Consider the following 18,171-nt stretch of genomic DNA (forward strand, 5'->3'; position numbering starts at 1 on the left):
CAGGCCTTAGTTGCACATAGGCTGTGTGCTGTCCCCCATCAGAGAGATGCTGAGACATCGTTATGCTGCTGGGATGCAGTCCTGGGAAACACGGTGTGAAAGGTACCTGCCTTGCATTTCTGAAGTGCTGTGGGGAAAAGCTTTCATTCTCGGTTTTCCTTTCTGAACGTATTAAAAGTTCACCAGTGGTGCACCTGGGACAGAGGAGCAGCCTCTACTTGGTGGGAGTGGTCCTTTGGGTAAGAGAAGCCAGAGGCAATCTGAGAGAGATGGCTGCCTTCACTGCTCCAGCCCAGTGGACCATCCAGGTTTGCTATAGACCCTGGATTTTTATTCTCTTTTGACCATGTACCAGAGTATGGTAAAAAAGGAAAGAAATGTTTTTCTACAATTCTTTGATTTTTATTTTTTTTTTAAAGGTGCCAGTGTGACCATACAAACATTTTCTGGAACATTTCAGAAAAAGATTAAAATAAGATTAAAATATGACCATCCCCAAATGGCTCCTGCCTGGAGCCGTTACCACCTTGAGTGACAACTGCCTCCCCAAAGTCCCAGCACCAGCTCCACTTCAACACAGGAGATGCTCAGTTGTCATTAAAGCAAAACCTTGGCTCACACTTGCTGCAAAGGGCTTGAAGACGTTACTTAATGCATCCCAGAGACTCAGGAGCCAAAGGCATAAAATAGAACCCCTTTGACTGTGATTGTTTTTGGAAGAGCAATGTTGATTTATTGGCTTATCTCACGTGTCACAGGCAATATTGAGCTGTTTGGATGCTTGGTGGTGTGCCTCTTTACCCAGTGGTGTTATATGATGCTGAGCTTTTGGTCCTCATTTTGGACTCATTTTCTTAGGCTACAGGTTTTGCTGTCTGCAGCGAGAGACCTTGTACTGGTCTCATTTTTAAATCAAGGCTATGTGAACAGTTCATCCCAGCAAAACCATTCACCTGGGGTGTAAAGTTTGCTGCTGATGGGGAAGCATCCAGTGTTCCTCTTCTGAGGGTGGAGAGCCCAAACACGCTGTGCTCAAGGGTGTTATCTCAAGGCACGTGCCATCCTGGCATCACACGGCTGCTGGAGGGGTTTCATAAACACTATCCGCGGCATGGCCAGGCATCAAGATTTTGGTCGAGATTCAAAACAAGGCAAAGCTGATGTATCAGAATTTGCTTCCCGTTTTAGTCTGACCGTTCATATAGAGTCACGGGTTTGCTTTTGGTGTGAAGTTTAATTTTCACAACCGCAGTGCTAAGTGCCTGACTCTTACTTATGAAATCTGAAGTCTAGGGCTGGGCAGCTGAGCTGACATTTGCCTACTTCAGAAGTTGCCCTTGTGTTTTTCTCACACTTTTTAAAGTTCTGTTTTCTGGACTTGTAACAAGGACAAAAGTAATGCAATCGTGAATGTAGTGGCATTCTCCTGACAGTTTTCACTCGTGATTCCAGGGATTTTAGAGAAGTTCCTCTTGCTTCCCAGAAATGTAAGTGAGAGAAAAACTAGGCTTCAGATTTTTCCAGCCTTCAGCTGTGGCTGAGGTGTGATTTATGGAGAAGGCTTTCCTGCCTTTCCAGAAGGATGCTGCTGTTCCTTCCACAGGGCGAGATTCCTGCTCTGGAGGTCATAGCAGCCGCTTGCTCTCATCTTGCTAGCGACATGTTTCCAGAGAGAGCACAGCTCTCATCAGCTCCTCTAGCAAAACCAGCTTTGAGCTGAGCAGAGCCAGCACAGGAGGCCGTATTTCTTCTGAGCTGTATGAATGAGCTCCTCAAACGTAAAGTCACTGAAGCTTGCAGCTGTTAAAGCTGTGGCCTGTCCAGGAGGATTTCTTGCTCCATTAAGAAATTAGAGACCGTGCTTGGACAAGAGCAGCACAGTGCTTTGTTTCTTCCCATAGCTTATTACCAGGCACAAATGACTTAACCCTTCGTTTCCCTCTCTACAAAACATGCACATCGGTGGTTACCTGCACCACATGAGTCTCAGATTGCTGAATTAATGAGCAGTCCATTGGTAACACAGTTTGAAATTGTCAGGCTAAATTAAGCACAAGGTGTTAGTTACTGTTTATTTTATATATTATATATGTAATTTTTTTCCTTTTCTATTTTTCCTGCAGGAAAAAACCAAAGTGGTTGAACCCTTGGACTATGAGAATGTGATCCTTCAACGCAAAGTTCAGATCTACAGTGATCCCCTCCGGGACCTGCTGATATTTCCGATTGAAGATGTATCTGTGAGTTTGTGCTGGCTGTTTCTCATGTTTGAGGCTCAGTCATGTCCAGTCCTGCTTACCTTGGAAAATTTCCACTGTTAACCATATGTTAATTTTGGCTGCATTACTGATGCATAAAACCAAAATGACCCATTGGTGATTTGGGGCCACTAAGTATCAAGCCCTGAAGACCCAGTTTGCACTGAAAACACATTCTCCTTTTACCTGCAGATCTCAGTCATTGGTCGACAGAGAAGGACTGTCCAGTCAACAGTGCCAGAAGACGCTCTAAAGAAAGCTCAAAGTCTCTTTGTCAAAGAGGTAGGGGCAAAAGTCCATACAACATCTGCCTTCAGCACTTTCTCCCTTAGGCAAGATGCTCTGCTGGAGTTCCTGGTCTGCGAGGTTGCAGATCACTTAGTTCTTCCTGTATGCAAAGCACCAGTCTCTGGGAGACTGGCCACGCAAGATAGTTCTTGCATGTGCCTCTTGTCCAGTGCTTCTTTCCAGTGGGTTTTGTACACAGACAAGGTGTGTGGCTTTGCACCACCTGAGCCGCAAGATGCGGGCATGCAGCAGGGCAAGAGGTGGATGACACAGCCTCCCTGGAGCATCCCGAGTGCCATGGGTTTGTTCTGTAAAGTGCTGCTCTCTAGGACCATTCCTTCCAAGGGCAGTGGAACTAAATGCTGAGCGATGATCGAGTTAGAGGCACTACATTTCTGAGGGCAGAAAATTGGTACTTTCTGGAAAACAGTCCCCTCCCAAATCACTACTCTTTTTTTTAAAGCTTTGAAGCGATGTAAATCCAAAATCAGTAGCTGTGTGCAGGCCAGATGCTGTGCGATTTTTGCCTCTGTGTGGAAAAGGTTCCTTATGAAATTCTGTATTGCAACATAAAACAAGTGAAGCAGCCTTGTTCAGACCCTTTCCACTTGTGCTTACCTCACCCAGCAGTCTGTAACCTTTCAGACTTGTGCATGGTTTTGTTTTGCTTGGTGTAGCTTTCAAAGAGCTGTATTGTTTTCCTTTCAGTGCATTAAAACCTACAGCTCAGACTGGCACGTGGTAAACTACAAGTATGAGGAATACTCAGGAGACTTTCGGATGTTGCCATGGTAAGTGTCGCGCTCCCTTGGAATACTAATGCATGGTCACAGGGCTGGGGTTTGATCAGGCTTAGCAGAAACAGTCTGCCCTTTTTCCTGATGCCTGTCCCACAAGCAGCCTCCCCTCCAGAGGCATATCACTCTGAAGGTTAGAGAGCTAGAGGTTCATGTTGTCACGCTGTTGTCACTCAGCTCTGTCAGGGAGATGCTGATAATGTTGTCAGCATGGGTTATTACTTCACATCCTATCCACCAGCGTGCGAACAGCCCCCTCCATCTGGGATGAGGACAGACTACAGTCTGGACTCGTGGTGGGATAAATAGTGTTGGCAGTGTCGGCTCATCCCAAATCAGGAGCCTCATTGTCTCCTTGGGCTGATGTTCTCTGTGCTAGACAGGGTGTTCCCAGGCTGAGCAGATCCTCTTTCTGTCCCCTGTCACGGAGAAGTTGTTTGACAACTTTAATCCAGTGGTGTAGTATCGCTGTTAATGCTGGCAGTGCTGAGGAGTTATGTGCTCTGAAATGCCAGGCTGGGCCAGTGATTCCATCTCCAAAGCTAATCCGTTTTTTCAGACGGGCATATACATCTCGGATTTCGGCTAGATTATTACTTTCTCAATGATAACACCTGCTCTGCTCTCGCTCCCCATGCTCCATGCATGTCTGGACCACCTTTTGGGCTGCTTGTGTGCTGGCAGCTTGTTAAATGCTTTTTCTTGTTAATTGACTGAAGTGGGTCTGTTCTGAGGATCTCACAGGGATGTGAGGCAGCAATGGGGCAACAGTGTTGATCAAATCGTATTAAAATTTGTAACTAACCTTGCAGTCTGATCTTGCTGCTTTCTTAGCAAGATGGAAGATAAACTGGCCTGCTGCATCTCTGCGTTGCATAAATGCAAGTCAGCAAAAACTCTGCAGAATCAGACAGCTAACAAGGAGAAAGCTAATTACATACTACTTGTGCTTAATTTCCATGAAATGCATTCAGAAGTTAGCTTTCTCCACCTCTAAGGGGCTGCAGGGCTCTTGAAATCTGTCTTCTGCAGGAGAACAGTTCTGCTATGCTCTGTAGTCTGCAGTTTGGCTATTGCTTCTGGATCCAGCATCAGCTGCTGGCTCGGAGGACCCTTATGTCCCAGTCATTAAAAATGAAAATATGTTGTGATTTCAGCAAATCCTTTAGGCCAGACAAGATTCCAAGCCATGTGTTTGAAATTGATGAAGACTTTGAAAAGGATGAGGTAAGGAGGGCTGCTTTTTTTTTTTTTTTTTTTTTTTTTTTTTACATAGTCCACTCTAAGATCTGTTAAAAAGCAGATTTCACAAGGCAAATTCAGAATTCAGTTCCCAGGAATGGTTTTCTGTTGAGATGCTTTGTGCTGTGAAGATAGGACCAAAACTGAAACAGTGATTTATTTCAAAGTATGACAAGATAATCTCTGGGAGCCAAGGAAGATTAGCCGTAATATTTGTCATGGCTTTTTCACTTGAAGCAGTGCAGCAGCAGAAGAGAAAAAAGGAAGCCAAACAATTACTAAGTAAAATTCTTCATGTCCAGAATTAAAAGTGGGCAATTTCGTTTTCAACTACACTGTGATATCGGGGTCCTCCTCTTAAAAAGTTTTGTGTTGTACCATATAACCTGCAATTCTTAATCATTCACTTCTACCCAGTATGTTCAGCGTGTCAGTCCCATTCTGTCCATCCGATGCAAATGTTCAGAGGCATTTGCTTCCTCTGGAAGTTGGCATGTTTGTGCTCAGCTGGTTGCAGGGAAGATTTGCAGCCTTGGAGCTCCTCCACGGGAGTGAGCTGGGGGCTCTGACAATTGGGATGTCTCAAACCCGGTGGTCATTTTGCGTGATGCAGATGCCATATTTCCCTGTGCTTATCGTGCTTGCTTCAAAAGGGGGGGATAGCATTTTTGTATCTCAAGTACCATGTGAAGCTTAATTCACACACATGACATTAAGAAGTTTAGTTTACAGTGGGAAGAGTTTAAGCCCAGCTCTTTAAAATCCACATGACACCAAGATGCTGCTGCTGAGGAACTTACAGAGGAAAAGGAATTTTCTTTCTTGCAGAGCTGAAGATTTGAAGGGGCTGTTTCATGCACATTTCTCACAATTGCTGTGTATGTCCCGGCACACCTCAGGTCTGGACTGGGATGGCTTCTTTGTAAATGGAAATGTATTGTCAATTTTAGTCTAATTTTTTTGGCTGTGTTGTTCGTTTGCATTACATTGTTAACTTGCGGTGTTACCCCTTTAATAATATCTAATTTGGGCTGGAGACAGAGCTGTGCAGTATGTTATCAGCATGCTTCTGAAAAAGCAAAAGAACAAAAATATGCTATCAAAATTTGGTGGAGGCCTTTTTTCTTCTGCTCAGTGTTCCAAATACTCAAACAAATGAAGTTACTGAGGTTGGTTGTGGAAGAGTATTCCAAGTGCTTTGGCAGATACTTTGGCATTTATATCTTTTGACATGGCCACATGTAAAGGATTCTGTTACAGTTTCCTGACAGAGCATTTGCATTAGAATTATGTAATAGAAATGCAAGTAAAAGAAATCTCTTGATGAAAAAAAGTGAACCATTATAAAGGAGAAATCAGGGGTTGTTTTACCCAGGGAAATAAAGCATCAGAAAATTTACTTTGTCATTGGAATTTTGACGAGAAAAGAGTGAAAACCTGCCATTTGGGATGCAGGAGATGATATTAACCTGTCCTTCATAGCTCATCTGCAGACAGTCCAGGTCCACCTCTGCTGCTGAGTCACTGAAAGTCACAGGGAGAGGGGTTTTTTCATCAGTCTGGGATCTCATTTCCCTCCCTCCCCAGTGGAGGTCACAGTTAGGTGCGGATGGAGAGCCGTTCTCCCTTTCTGGGACCACGAGACAGGAGCAGAGATGGAAATCCCAGCTGGTATATCAAGAACAGCCTGGTTGGGTCACCTGAAGCTTTTTGTTTTGATGAATGTGAAACCAGTCAGTCACATTTCAGCTATTGGAGTTTGGTGGGTTTTGCCTGAATTTAAAATGGAGAGTTGATGTGTACAAAAGGAAATGACAAAATAAGTCTGGAGTTCTGCATTTTGCAACTTCCTAAACAGACTATTTTGAAAATTTCCTTCTTTCCCAGGTTTTTGAAATACCACGTAAGAACCAACATGCATTTCCTCATTGCAAAACTGCTGTGCAGCTCTATCAGCATGGATGTAATCTTTCTCTTTTAAAGGTGACCCAAACTAGCCTGTTTTACCTCTTTCTTGGAAAGAGATAACCCTGAAGTTTTTTTGTGATAACGCTGTATGTGTAGCTGTACATGTTACACGTACGTTCTACATGTTGCTGTATTGCTGTGGTTAAAACGGTATTGTTTTCCAGGGTGGACATATTTCTTGTGTCCAAGGGGAATTTTGTCTGGCAGACAGTTCACCTGACCTCCTCTTTTTCTGATCTTTTGCTCACTTTCAGGATTCCTCGTCCCTGTGCTCCCAGAAGGGTGGTGTGATAAAGCAAGGCTGGCTGCACAAAGCAAATGTAAATAGCACGATCACTGTTACCATGAAGGTCAGTTTAATCCAGCGTTATGTTAATTGTGAACGAGGCAAAAGGTTAAGTTCAGACCACATCTCTAAAGCTAGCAGGAGTGCAACGGGTGGGTTTGGGTTTGGATGGGCGTCCATCCGTCTTGTAAAGTATCCCAAGGTGGACTGGAAAACCCAGTCTGGCAACAACCTTTGACCCTTCCTTCCCCAGAATGTAAGACCAATGCACTTCACATCATGACAGGCAAGCTGAACAAAAAGACAAAGTATGTTCTAGTATACCAAGATTGTTTTCTGAATGAGCAGCTGAGGCCCAGAAGAGGAAGGCAATTTAAATAACTGAAACAGCTGCCCTGCAAGGAAGATTTTCTGAATTGATAGTTTCCTTGCTGGTAGGAAATATGTATGGAGACCAGCTTTAAATTGAAATGACAAGTCTTTGCTTTAAAAGCAGGGGTGACATCAGTGAGGAGCTGGAGCATTACTGACCTAGAAGCAACAGCTGCATTTTCTCCTGTTCTCCACTGTACATAATCCAGCATGACATTGCTTAGATTTTGCAATGGAGGTTTTTAATAGTTTTACCACAGGTTTGTTCTGTGGCAATGAGCCCCTCTGTTGTTCACCATGCAGCTGCCTTGTTACAGCATAGAGAGAATATTAGGGAGTTATGCTCAACTGTGCAGCTGAAGAACGGCTGCAGTGAGGCTGCTTTGTAAGTGTATTAGTAAATCTCAAAAAGCTCAGTTGTTCTGAGGTTTGATTCAACGAGTTATGCTTTCATGAGACATGGAACAGGACCGTTCATAGGGCTAATTTTAATATGAGTTTTAAAATTACTATTCATGAGCTTGAAGGCAATAGAAAAGGATTTTCTGATCCTCTGCTTTTCCGAGCAGAACATTTCTGCTCCTGTAACTTGTGGAGGCGGTATCACACGTGCTCAAAGCAATCAGTTGGGTCTGTTCTTGACTGAGCATCTTGTGGTATTGTTGGCCTCTGTGCCCAGCACCTCAGACCCACCTTTCAGAGGTGTTATCTGAATTACACTGGCTTCACTTCAATTAATAAGATCCACAGGGTCTCCTGTGAAACTCAGATATCAAAGTACTGAAACGGACTTCCCCAGTTCTCTAGCCATCCCTCTGCAATTGCAATACTCACCAACAGCATCTGTAGCCTGATCAGAGGGGATGTTCCCTCTGCTCCTAGGTTTATAGTATTCATTTCAAATGATCATAGTCTTCTGACAGTTATTGCTGACAGCAGTGCTTAGAAGGGGGAAGATCATAGGAACAGTGTTTCCCTTTGAACAGAATTCAGAAGATGCAAATGGTTTAGCATAAAACCCCATACCCATGAGGGATATCAACCCAGCAATATCTAGAGAGAGATCTATCCTGGATTTCTGTAGCATCCACCGCCAAAGTTTCTGAGATTGATTCAGTGAATTGCTAAATCAGTGTTTAAGCTGGCTTAATGCTTAGCTTACTTAGCTTTCCATGTATTTCTATGCTTTGTTGAACTAAAGATTTAGTTAAATCTTACAAAACCTAAAACTCAACAACCCTTGGAGCATCTCTACAGCTAACTAGTCATCTAAATGATACCAGAGGTTACCTTTCAGAGGGCTTAGGTTACTGTTCAGAGCACAGTGCTCCCTTCCAGTTCTATGCAAGTGAGTGGATTTACAGAACATGTGCTAGTGTCAGTAATGACGGGAGCAGGAAATTACCAGGAGGCTCCCATCTGGGATGAAAAATGCTGTGTTTATTCGTAGATCTTCCAGATATGCAGAACAGTGGAAATACTCACAGTGCCTCTTGCCCCAGCTTCCTTCGTGGTTCTCCTAACACTGATACTCAGCAACTGCGAAATGCACCCTGCTCCTTGTAGACTTGACAGCATATGGTGCTACCATAATTGCTGCCAAAATGTTCTCCTGAATTATAGTCCAGTGTCTTTTGGCTGACAAACATGAAATAAGATGTTCTGAGATACTGGAGAGCTTTTTTTCACAAAAATCAGTAGCTCAAACATAGGAACACTTCTCCCAAACTTACTGCTTTTTGAGGTGAGAATTGAACACTAACGTAAAGCTAGTTCATGAAATAGGTTTGTAAAAAAAACAACAACAACAACAAAAAAAAAAAACACAAAAAAACCCACAAAAAAACCAAAACAAAGCCCAAGCAGTTGAATGGATTACAGTGTCCCTTGGCTTGCCTTTGAGTGCTAAGAATATCCACGTGTCTGTTCCAAAGTGTTCTAGAGAATTACTTTGTAATTCTAACTGAGGTCTTTATCAAAAAGGCTCTGGAAATGCCTGCTCTAGGGTGGTGTGAACCTTCAAGCGATGTGCTGATCTGAATTTACCATGCAGCATTACTTTGTAAAGATAAATGAGGCCGAGGCCAGCTGAGAGATGAGCTGGAAGCCCTAGGGCTTTGCTTTAGATGGGTAGCCTTATAACAACAACAAGGACATTAAAATTAAAGAAGATGATGAAATCTCTCTTTATAAAAACAAGTCATACTCAAAGGGGTGAATCTGAAATCTAGGGTCATCAGTGTTTCTTGTTACACTATTTTCTCAATAGCAGGAGGGCAGATACTGAGGCTGTGGTTTGTGATATACAACAGAGTGAATACTTGCATAAGCAAGACTGTACTTTTTGCAGGTGTTCAAGAGGAGGTATTTTTACTTGTCACAACTCACCGATGGCTCCTATATTCTTAATTCCTACAAAGATGAGAAAATTTCAAAAGAATCCAAAGGCTGTATTTTCTTGGATGCTTGCAATGATGTTGTTCAGGTAGGTGTGCTTTCTGCATGGCTGTACATGGGCGTATGCATTGCTAGCTCCGAGACAGACGTACTCTCTCGGGGTCTGTGCCATCGAGGGGTGAAGGCATGGATTTACAAACTAACCCAGAGCTGGTTTGCTCTGTCAGCTAATCTGATTAAAAGGTAGGCAAGGCATTTCATAAGGGTGCCATACTTTTGGCCAGGAAGACAGCAAGTGGAAGAACTGCTGTCAGAGTAAAATGGAAGCATTTCATCATTACCTCATCTGCTGTCTCCCTGCTCTGTCCGTCTCCTTTACCTGGTTATCGTAGGTCAAGTGCCTTCCAAGACACCCTGAGAGTTGAAACCAGTAAGTAATTGGTGTGACAGTCTTGGGCACCTTCCTGCTCTATTTGTTGCTCACACTAGCTTCTTGTTTCTTAAGTTACATGCAAATGTGCAGCCCTTTGGGACTTATAACCTGCAAAGGGCTTGTAGGGTTTTAGGAGCAGGTATTTGTACAGGGCTTAAACCTGGGTTTGCTTTGTTATGCTGAGGGTGAAGTGCAGCAGTGGATTGCTGCGGTGCTTTCTGCAGAGACAGCAACGGCAGAAGCTTCAAGCACCAAGTATGGTGGAGCTGGTACAGGGCGGCTTAAATTACTCGGGTGGTTTGCTTCAGCATGGATGAGTCAGAGCTACACATTTCCATTTATCTTTCTGAACACAGTAAAAGGAATAGTGCACATGGCTCAGTGATGTACGGGATGTACTTCCCAAGTTGCATCAGATTTGCCTTGGCTTCTGGTTGGAAAATGCTGTTTAAATGCCAGCAGAGCTCAGAGAAGTTGCGTTGAACCACTTGCCTTTAAGACAGATGCCTCTGAGTGTCCTGGAGTGTGATGTTACTTACTATGTCAGAAAAATCCAGTCCCTGGCTTCTATGGGTAAATATTAAAGGTCTGACAACATAAGAAGGAGCTTGCTCCTGCTCCTCAGTGCAATGTCTGTGGTTCAGTCTGGCTTGCTTCCACTTTCAGAGTAGCTTGCAACCATGGAGCTGCAGACTGCTTGATCACAGCCATGAAGCCCTTTGTGATTAGTGCAGGAGAGGCACTGTGTCAAGGAGGGTGCTTGCATTGTATTTCCTGGTATTTCAGTTCAAGATCCTTTCACAGAGAGGAGCCTTACGGCGGGTACTGTGCTGAGTCGTTGAGGAAAATGTAATGCAAATCTTTCTCTCTCTTATTTGTTTGTTCAGTGTCCTAAGATGCGCCGTTATGCATTTGAACTGAAGACGATAGACAAGTACAGCCACTATCTTGCAGCTGAAACTGAGCAGGAGATGGAAGAATGGCTGGTAACTCTGAGAAAGATCATTCAGAGCAATACTGAGAGTTTGGTGCAAGAGAAGAAAGATACTGTGGAATCTGTGCAAGGTCAGTTTATAAATAAATACCTGCCTTCACCCTTCTCCAGCAGGATGCAGGCAGTATGCCTGGAGAAGTGCGTACTTTTCTTCCTGTATTAATACCAAGAATTGTGGCTAACACATGGTATCATGCAAAAGGGCTTACTATAACGTAGACAGTAGCCTGAGGAATAAAAGTGGAGGGAAACATGACCCTTCCTCTGGGTGGGAAATCCATGGCAAAGTTTCAAGACTCCTGGAAAATTGGCTCTGTGCTGAAGTTCTGCCTTGGAAAGACCTAGCAGGCTGTAATACTACACTCTGGTACTAGTAATGTATGGAAAAATCTTACTCCTGAGGAATGGAAAAGTCTCCGTAAACTGTTTCTGTGCTATTGTAAGCAAATATTGCAGGATGCTTTCTGGCAGAGCTGTGCTCCTGCAGTTGTTTTGAACATCGGTTCTTTGTGTCCTTGCAGATGATGAATCAAGCACGCAGGGAAAATCAGAGAACATTCTGGAGAGCCTGGAGAGAAGCATGCATCCAGAGCTGATGAAGGTATCGTGTTTGCACAGATCGCTCTCCCAGCCCATAGCTAGTTCTCTCCACCATGTCTATCAAAAGGGTTTTCTACTTTCTGTGTCTTCAGCTCTGGGGAAGCTGGGCAGGCACCAAGTGCTGGTGGGGTGTCTTATCTCATCTGCCTGTCTCATGGAGGGAGCTCCATGATTTGAGGCTGCATGCTCCTCGCCTCCGTGTGTGCGGCCCTTAAGGAAGAAGCAGACTTAGAGTGAATGAAGGGCTATTGTGGTCAGTACTGCTCATTCCTGCGCAGCAAGGGTGATGGTCCTGGCCCTGAGAGCAGAGGGACAGTTAGGTGGCAGCCGCCTCCTCTTTATGATCCAGACTGTGGTTGCCTCCTTCTGTCTGCTTTCTCATTTGGCAGAGCCACATCACTTTACCATCATTGCACCGTGTTGGTGGCTACAGCTGAGAAGCCTTGCGTCATCTCACGTATCACAAAGAGAACCTGAAAAATATTTATTTTGTTTTGCTTTCATTCTTCCAAATAATAAAGTTTGCTTCTATGCAGCCAGGCAGTAATATCAATGCTTTCCTTTGTCCTAGTATGGAAGAGAAACAGATCAGCTGAACAAACTGAGCAGAAATGATGGAAGACAAAACCTCTTTTCTTTTGACCCAGAAGTCCAGGTAAACATCCCCATGTTTGCAAATGTGAGGTTTTGTTCTCTGTGTCGTGACTCCCCTGCTGCCTTGCGTGGCCACGTTTGCCTACAGAGGCAGCGTGTTTTTTGGTGGAATGGAGAATAGAAGTGCAGCCCATGTCCCGGTCAGTGAGAGCTGAACAAGATGTCAGTGCTCAGGTGACAACTCAAACAAAGGGAAGACTCATAGCAGCCCCGCACAGCTTTGCTGGCTTTGGTGTGATGCATCTTGATGTTGCTGGATTTCAAACCCATCATCTGGGTCTCTGGGAGGTTGTCATGGTCACAGAAGCAGTAGAAGTGGTATTGCAAGGACACCTGCAACACTGCGTGGGCTCAGCACCTCTGGAGTAGGGAGCAGTGGTGTTAAAGACCATGAGAGGAGTTTACAGGGAGAGCCTTAGTCTTCAGGGAGTTTTCAAATGTAAGGGATACACAAACAGAGAACATACCCCATGCTGTTCTCATGCACAGGAGTAGGGGGTTCATTGAATATTGGCTTGTTTTCTTCTTGGCTTTGACATCTTTGCTGAGCTCTCTGCCAAAGTCCAGGTATGGGATTTCAGTGGAATGAGCTGCAATTGTTAACATAATTTTAGAGAATTGTTCGAAGTTTTTTCATAGTTTCTAGTTCTCCTTCTGGCATGCTTTGGCTTGTTCACACCTGTGAGAAAGAACAGTGTGGTTTAACAAGGAAATGTAATTAGTCTTTGTAAGGTTTAATTGTACAGAATGAACTTTTCTCTTGGCACTTCTGTAATGTCTTTAATAGGAATAAGATAAGCATTTAGAAGGCTTTTTTTTTAAAAAAAAGCTTTGAGAAGTTTCCTATGTTCTAATCAAATAATAAAAGTGGAAATATTATTCGGCGTAGAGTATCTAAGATGTCTCTTTTTACCTAACCAAATGGTTAGGCTGAATTCACTGCCCTCCCTCTATACCCAGAGCTCTTCATCCTGGTGTGGGTCAGTCAGATCTGCTGTAACACTGGGTGTTCAGAATCACTGCCCTAGTCAATGCCAGTGTGTACGTGCATGCTTGTATGCCTGGCGCGAAGGAAACTGGGAGCAGGAACATATAACTGCAAAGTACTTTCCTCATCAAAAGGAAATAGGGAAAACAATGGGTAGAGTTTCCCAGAATGAGATTAACAATTGCAACCTGTTTTGCTGAAACTACTTGATTGTGAGATATCAGCACCCAAAGTTTGGCATGCAGGTTTCTGCAGAATTTGAGGAGGAAAAACAAATAGGACTGTGCCAGATTGTTACTGGTATTTAGGGGTGTTTGGTAGCTCTATGTCCCCAGTGCCCAGTACGATGAGTATGGTGAAGGCTGAGGGTCTTTATCTGGCTGATGGTATTTTGGTCACGTACATGTCTGCTCTCTGGGAAGGGCAGATGTCAAGGCACAGACCAGGCATGGGTGTTCTGGGTTAGGAAGGAGGTGATTATAATCAAGACTGGATTTCCCAACTGGCTCTGCAGACAGTCTGTTGTTTCTAACCACATCAGTTATTGCTGTGCATCTAGAAATGCCTTCCACTTCGAGATGTTGTTCACAATCTCAATGGCATGTGCCTTCTCTCTATTTCAGGCACAGGGACCATCTCTTAAACTAGTCAGATCTTCAAAGTGGAAGATACTTTACTGAGTGTAACGACGGCTTATGTTCCGCTTTCTTCCCCAAGCTGTAAATGGTGTTTGGGAAGATCCCCAGGGTTACAGCAAAGCAGGAAGGAACTGAAATCATACTGAGGTTTAGTTTTCTGTGCTCTACAAACCAGACTGCTAAAAATTGATACATCCCCATGAATTCATGTCTTGAATACATTTGTGTAACATCACCAAATGGCACTCATTTGTGACTGTCTTCTACCTTATGTACCACTTTAAAAAAAAAAAATTAAGATAGTATTGGCTGTAACGTGATCCCTTAACATTATTTAGGGATTTAATTTCTTTTTTGATGAGATCAGATTTGTTTGTTTGCTGTCTAGAGGCTAGACTTCTCAGGGATCGAGCCAGATGTGAAGCCATTTGAGGAAAAGTGCAGCAGGCGCTTCGTGGTGTGCTGCCAGGATTTCTCCCTCAACCTCCTCGCTCAGCTCAGCGACCGGTCGGAAGGAGGACCCACCAATGTAAGGGGAGCTCTGGCGTGTCCTGCTTTGTCTGCTTTCTCCTCACCGGCAAGAAAAACCCTCGGCAGTTTAATCTGGGTGGATAAAAACATCCCATTTTGCCATGAGCTCTGATGGGAGCGGGTGGTGACTGCTGGCCCAGGGTCACTGCAGGATTTGTCTGCCTCGGTATTTTGGTGTTCCAAAAGTGTGTTTGGGGACAGGGTCTGTCCTGATGTGCCTCAGCCTGATGGGAACTGGGGCTGCTGGGAAACCAGCAGTTCAGAGGCATAGGGAATGGGGAGCGTGTATCTGCCGCGTTCTGGGTCCCTGTGAAAGTCCTGTTGGTAAATGATTCAGCTCCATCTCCAGACTGCTCACTGCTGTGTTTGATTTCATTCCCCTAATGGTAAGGGATTTCCCTGTCCTGAAACATTCTTCTGACTCCTAGCCTAACTGTATTGACAGCCGCTTTATTACATACATCTGTTATTGTGCCAAAGTTGTGCCTTAGCCTAAAAATCTCTTCCTTGTGTTTTCTGAGCCTCTGATGTCTGTAGATGGCTATTACATTTCTCCTCAGCCTTCAGTCTGCCAGGCTGAACAGACCAGGGTCCTCCAGTCTTTCCTCCCAAAACATAATCCTTATTATCATGTCCTGCATTTGCTCTGGCTGGCATCAACCCTTTATGCAAGGGTGCCAGAGCAGCAGATGGTAGCATTGCAGGGGAGGCAGTGGCACTGGCCCTGTCGGATCTCTGCTGATGGTACCTTCTCTGATGCCTGTTAGAATTGCAGAGGCTTTTTTGTGATGGTTTCATATTGGCTGCTCACAGCTGCTACACCAGGCTTGTTCTCCTCAGTAACTCCCAGCAGATGAATGCATCGCTGATAGCAGAGATTCTTGTTATTCATCCTTAATCAGGCCCAGAATTAGACCTAATCAGCACATTTTTAGTATGGATATAATGCCTCCAAGTTATGCTCTAAAGTCTCAGGCACACTACAGTCTTATCTTCAGGCCTTCGCTTTTATCTTTACATGGACGCATGCCTGCTGGGATCTTTGAATTAAAAATACATGGAATTGTTACCACTTGCCTTGTGCTGTCAAGGTCAATAGCTATGAACAAGTTGGCAGATTTTGCACACGCAGTTCCTTAGCGGTGTTAGCCTTGTATTTGAGCTTTCCTGCCTGGAAGAGCTAACTTTGCTCCTGTGCCACCCAGCATATAGCAGCTGAGGAACATTTTGAGTGTCTTGCAGTTGAGCCATCCAGAGCTGATTGACTTTGCTCAATAAGTGAAGTGGTCTTTAGCATGTCAACATAAACACTCTTAAGTTGATTTATTTCTCATTGCAAAGGATAAACAACTCTGATAGATTGGGGTCATCTTTTCTTCGTAATTTCATAGTTTATCACTTATATAAAAACCCTAAGGATTTCATTCTTTAGATTTCATTGATGATTTTAACGTAGCCTTGTTCAAATTGACTAGATCAAAATGCAAGAAGAGGCAGGAAAAAAATGGTTTTATGTATTCATAAAGCAAATAAACATGGATTCCCTGCAAGAATTCTGTACAATGCTGGTGTACAAAACTAAAGGAACAAACAGATACAGAAGGCAAACCTAGCAGGGAAGGCAATGCCTGTTGATATTCCTGAGCCTATACCATGCGCTTTTTTTTTTTGACACATATATTCAATCAAATTTCTAGGTTGAGCCCTTTTTCCTAAGCTTGGCGTTATTTGACCTGAGAAATAATTGCAAGATATCAGCTGACTTCCACGTGGACTTGAACCCTCCATCAGTCCGTGACATGCTGCTGGATAACTCTGCGTCTGGAGTGGAGGGCACCAAGGGATGTTCGCCAGGCGAGAGCCTTGTGCATGGGGTCCCCGAGTCTTGCCTGCGCTACATAAAACGGGTGAAGAACTGAATTTCTCCTCATTCTGTATCTCTGCTGAGCCTGTGGATGTTTAGGAGCATTGCGGTGTTTTGTTATCCACTGTGTGGAGAAGCAGAAGTCAACTTTTCTTTTGAACTGTGGGGTTTTGGTCACTGTCTCAAGCCAATTGCCACTTCAGGCTCACTGGCAACGATGGGCAAAGAACCAGGTCGAGTTTTTCAAGACTTGACCATGCTCAAGTCTTGTGAGTCACCATGGCCCATCCACAGCAGCAGCCAGAGCAGGGGCTGTGTGGGTTGTGGGAAGGGACAGCGAGATGATCAGGGCCAAACCCAGTGGTACAGGTAGGGTATCCTGCTCTCTGACAGCCTTCTGTCTATCTATTGCAGGGAGTTTTCTCCGTGACTGACCCACACGTGGAGATCTTCCTGGTGGCCCGTGTGGAGAAGGTGCTGCAGGGCAGCATTACACACTGTGCAGAGCCGTACATGAAAAACTCGGACCCGGGGAAGGTATTGGATGGGACCATGAGAGTATCTGCTTAGTGATGCTGTCTGCTGCTGCAGGGGGTAGTGTGGTCTGAAACAGGGATTATTTCTGCTGCTCTTTAGCTTCTTTCTGGCAAATACTGGTCTTCATTCATTCTGCTACTTGTGCTGTTCCCAGGCTGGCTTTAGCTGGGAGATTCAGTTCCTTTCCCTGGAAAGAGGCAGAGCATTTTTAGAAAGAGCCAAGCAGTTGAGGCAGGGAGACTATTCCCTGTGACACTTCAACAAGGCAAAGCCTGGGCTGGCAGCAAAAAAGTGGGACACTTCACCCCTGGAGAAACAGGCTGCACTGCTACATGGTGCTGCGTGCAGTGTCTTGGAATAGTCCCGGCTCACTCGCGCTGGGATCAGCGATGTTTTAGTAGCAGCAGAAGATGGACTTCACACTTTATTCTGCTTGCCCTGCTTCTGTCTTGCTCCATGCAGAGTGCCGTGATCATATGGGGAAACTTATGCAAAGGGTGGTCAGGGAGGGGCCCTGGTGCTGCTGGCATCAGTCTCTGCATGCCAGGTGGAGCTGATGCTGCTTTGTGGCAGCCAGTCAAAATTAGTCCCTGGAAAAATCAATGTATGGAACACCCAGTATGTGATGGCATTCCCTCAGCACACTTTGTAAGTCTGTATAGGATGAGCCAATTACAGTCAGTTTTGGAAAATAAACTAATACCCTTTGGAAAATAAAACACTAATACCCAGACAGTTTAATGCAGAATCAAGAGGAGTTTTAATATGACTATGCCCAGATCGTGTTTGCTATTGCTTTGCAAAAGTAATAAATGTGTATGGTGTGAAATGAGAGACAGAGGTGTCCATCAGCTGCTTCGGTGACTGTTGGGCAGTGTGCCCAGGGAACCGTGCGTTGTGGAATACAGAGAATTTCCTCTCCCTGGAGAGTGCAGTGCTCTTTATTCCTTTTCCAGGGCAGTGTGGAAGCCATGGCACACACTAACATCTCATGTATTTTACAGACTGCCCAGAAGGTGCATAAGGTGGCCAAGCAGGTGTGCAGCCGTCTGGGACAGTACAGGATGCCCTTCGGCTGGGCTGCCAGGTTGGTCACCTCGGACTGCGCTTTGGCCATGGTGGGAGCTGCTGCTGCTGCGAGTTATCGGGGACACGATCCGGCTGAGGGGGCAAAGAGCCAAGTGACTGAAGTCAGTGAAGTTGCAGCCAAGGGCAGAATCTGGCTCCCGATTCCCAAGACAAAATGGGGATCGGCCTGAAATGCTCTATCTAGAATTAGAAACAAAATATTAAAAAGTAAACAGTGCTGGGAACATAGTAACCT

General features: G+C 44.6%; 1 protein-coding gene across 1 annotated transcript in view; it reads left to right on the plus strand.

The window, feature by feature from the left end:
• Positions 1 to 2,123: 2,123 nt before the first annotated feature.
• LOC104169625 (dedicator of cytokinesis protein 11-like) overlaps positions 2,124 to 18,171 on the plus strand; it is a gene marked incomplete at both ends in the record, with an annotated part of 29,183 nt that continues 13,135 nt past the window's right edge. Inside the window, 13 exons of the mRNA XM_009710599.1 lie at positions 2,124 to 2,240; positions 2,451 to 2,540; positions 3,255 to 3,337; positions 4,501 to 4,570; positions 6,808 to 6,903; positions 9,562 to 9,696; positions 10,929 to 11,106; positions 11,557 to 11,636; positions 12,207 to 12,290; positions 14,304 to 14,444; positions 16,144 to 16,353; positions 16,725 to 16,847; positions 17,852 to 17,934. Coding sequence (XP_009708901.1) covers positions 2,124 to 2,240; positions 2,451 to 2,540; positions 3,255 to 3,337; positions 4,501 to 4,570; positions 6,808 to 6,903; positions 9,562 to 9,696; positions 10,929 to 11,106; positions 11,557 to 11,636; positions 12,207 to 12,290; positions 14,304 to 14,444; positions 16,144 to 16,353; positions 16,725 to 16,847; positions 17,852 to 17,934 — 1,490 coding nt within the window. The remainder of the gene's footprint in view (positions 2,241 to 2,450; positions 2,541 to 3,254; positions 3,338 to 4,500; positions 4,571 to 6,807; positions 6,904 to 9,561; positions 9,697 to 10,928; positions 11,107 to 11,556; positions 11,637 to 12,206; positions 12,291 to 14,303; positions 14,445 to 16,143; positions 16,354 to 16,724; positions 16,848 to 17,851; positions 17,935 to 18,171) is intronic.

The sequence above is a fragment of the Cariama cristata genome, unplaced genomic scaffold, assembly GCF_000690535.1.
Source record: "Cariama cristata isolate BGI_N322 unplaced genomic scaffold, ASM69053v1 scaffold44551, whole genome shotgun sequence".
NCBI classification, from domain to species: Eukaryota; Metazoa; Chordata; class Aves; order Cariamiformes; family Cariamidae; genus Cariama; species Cariama cristata.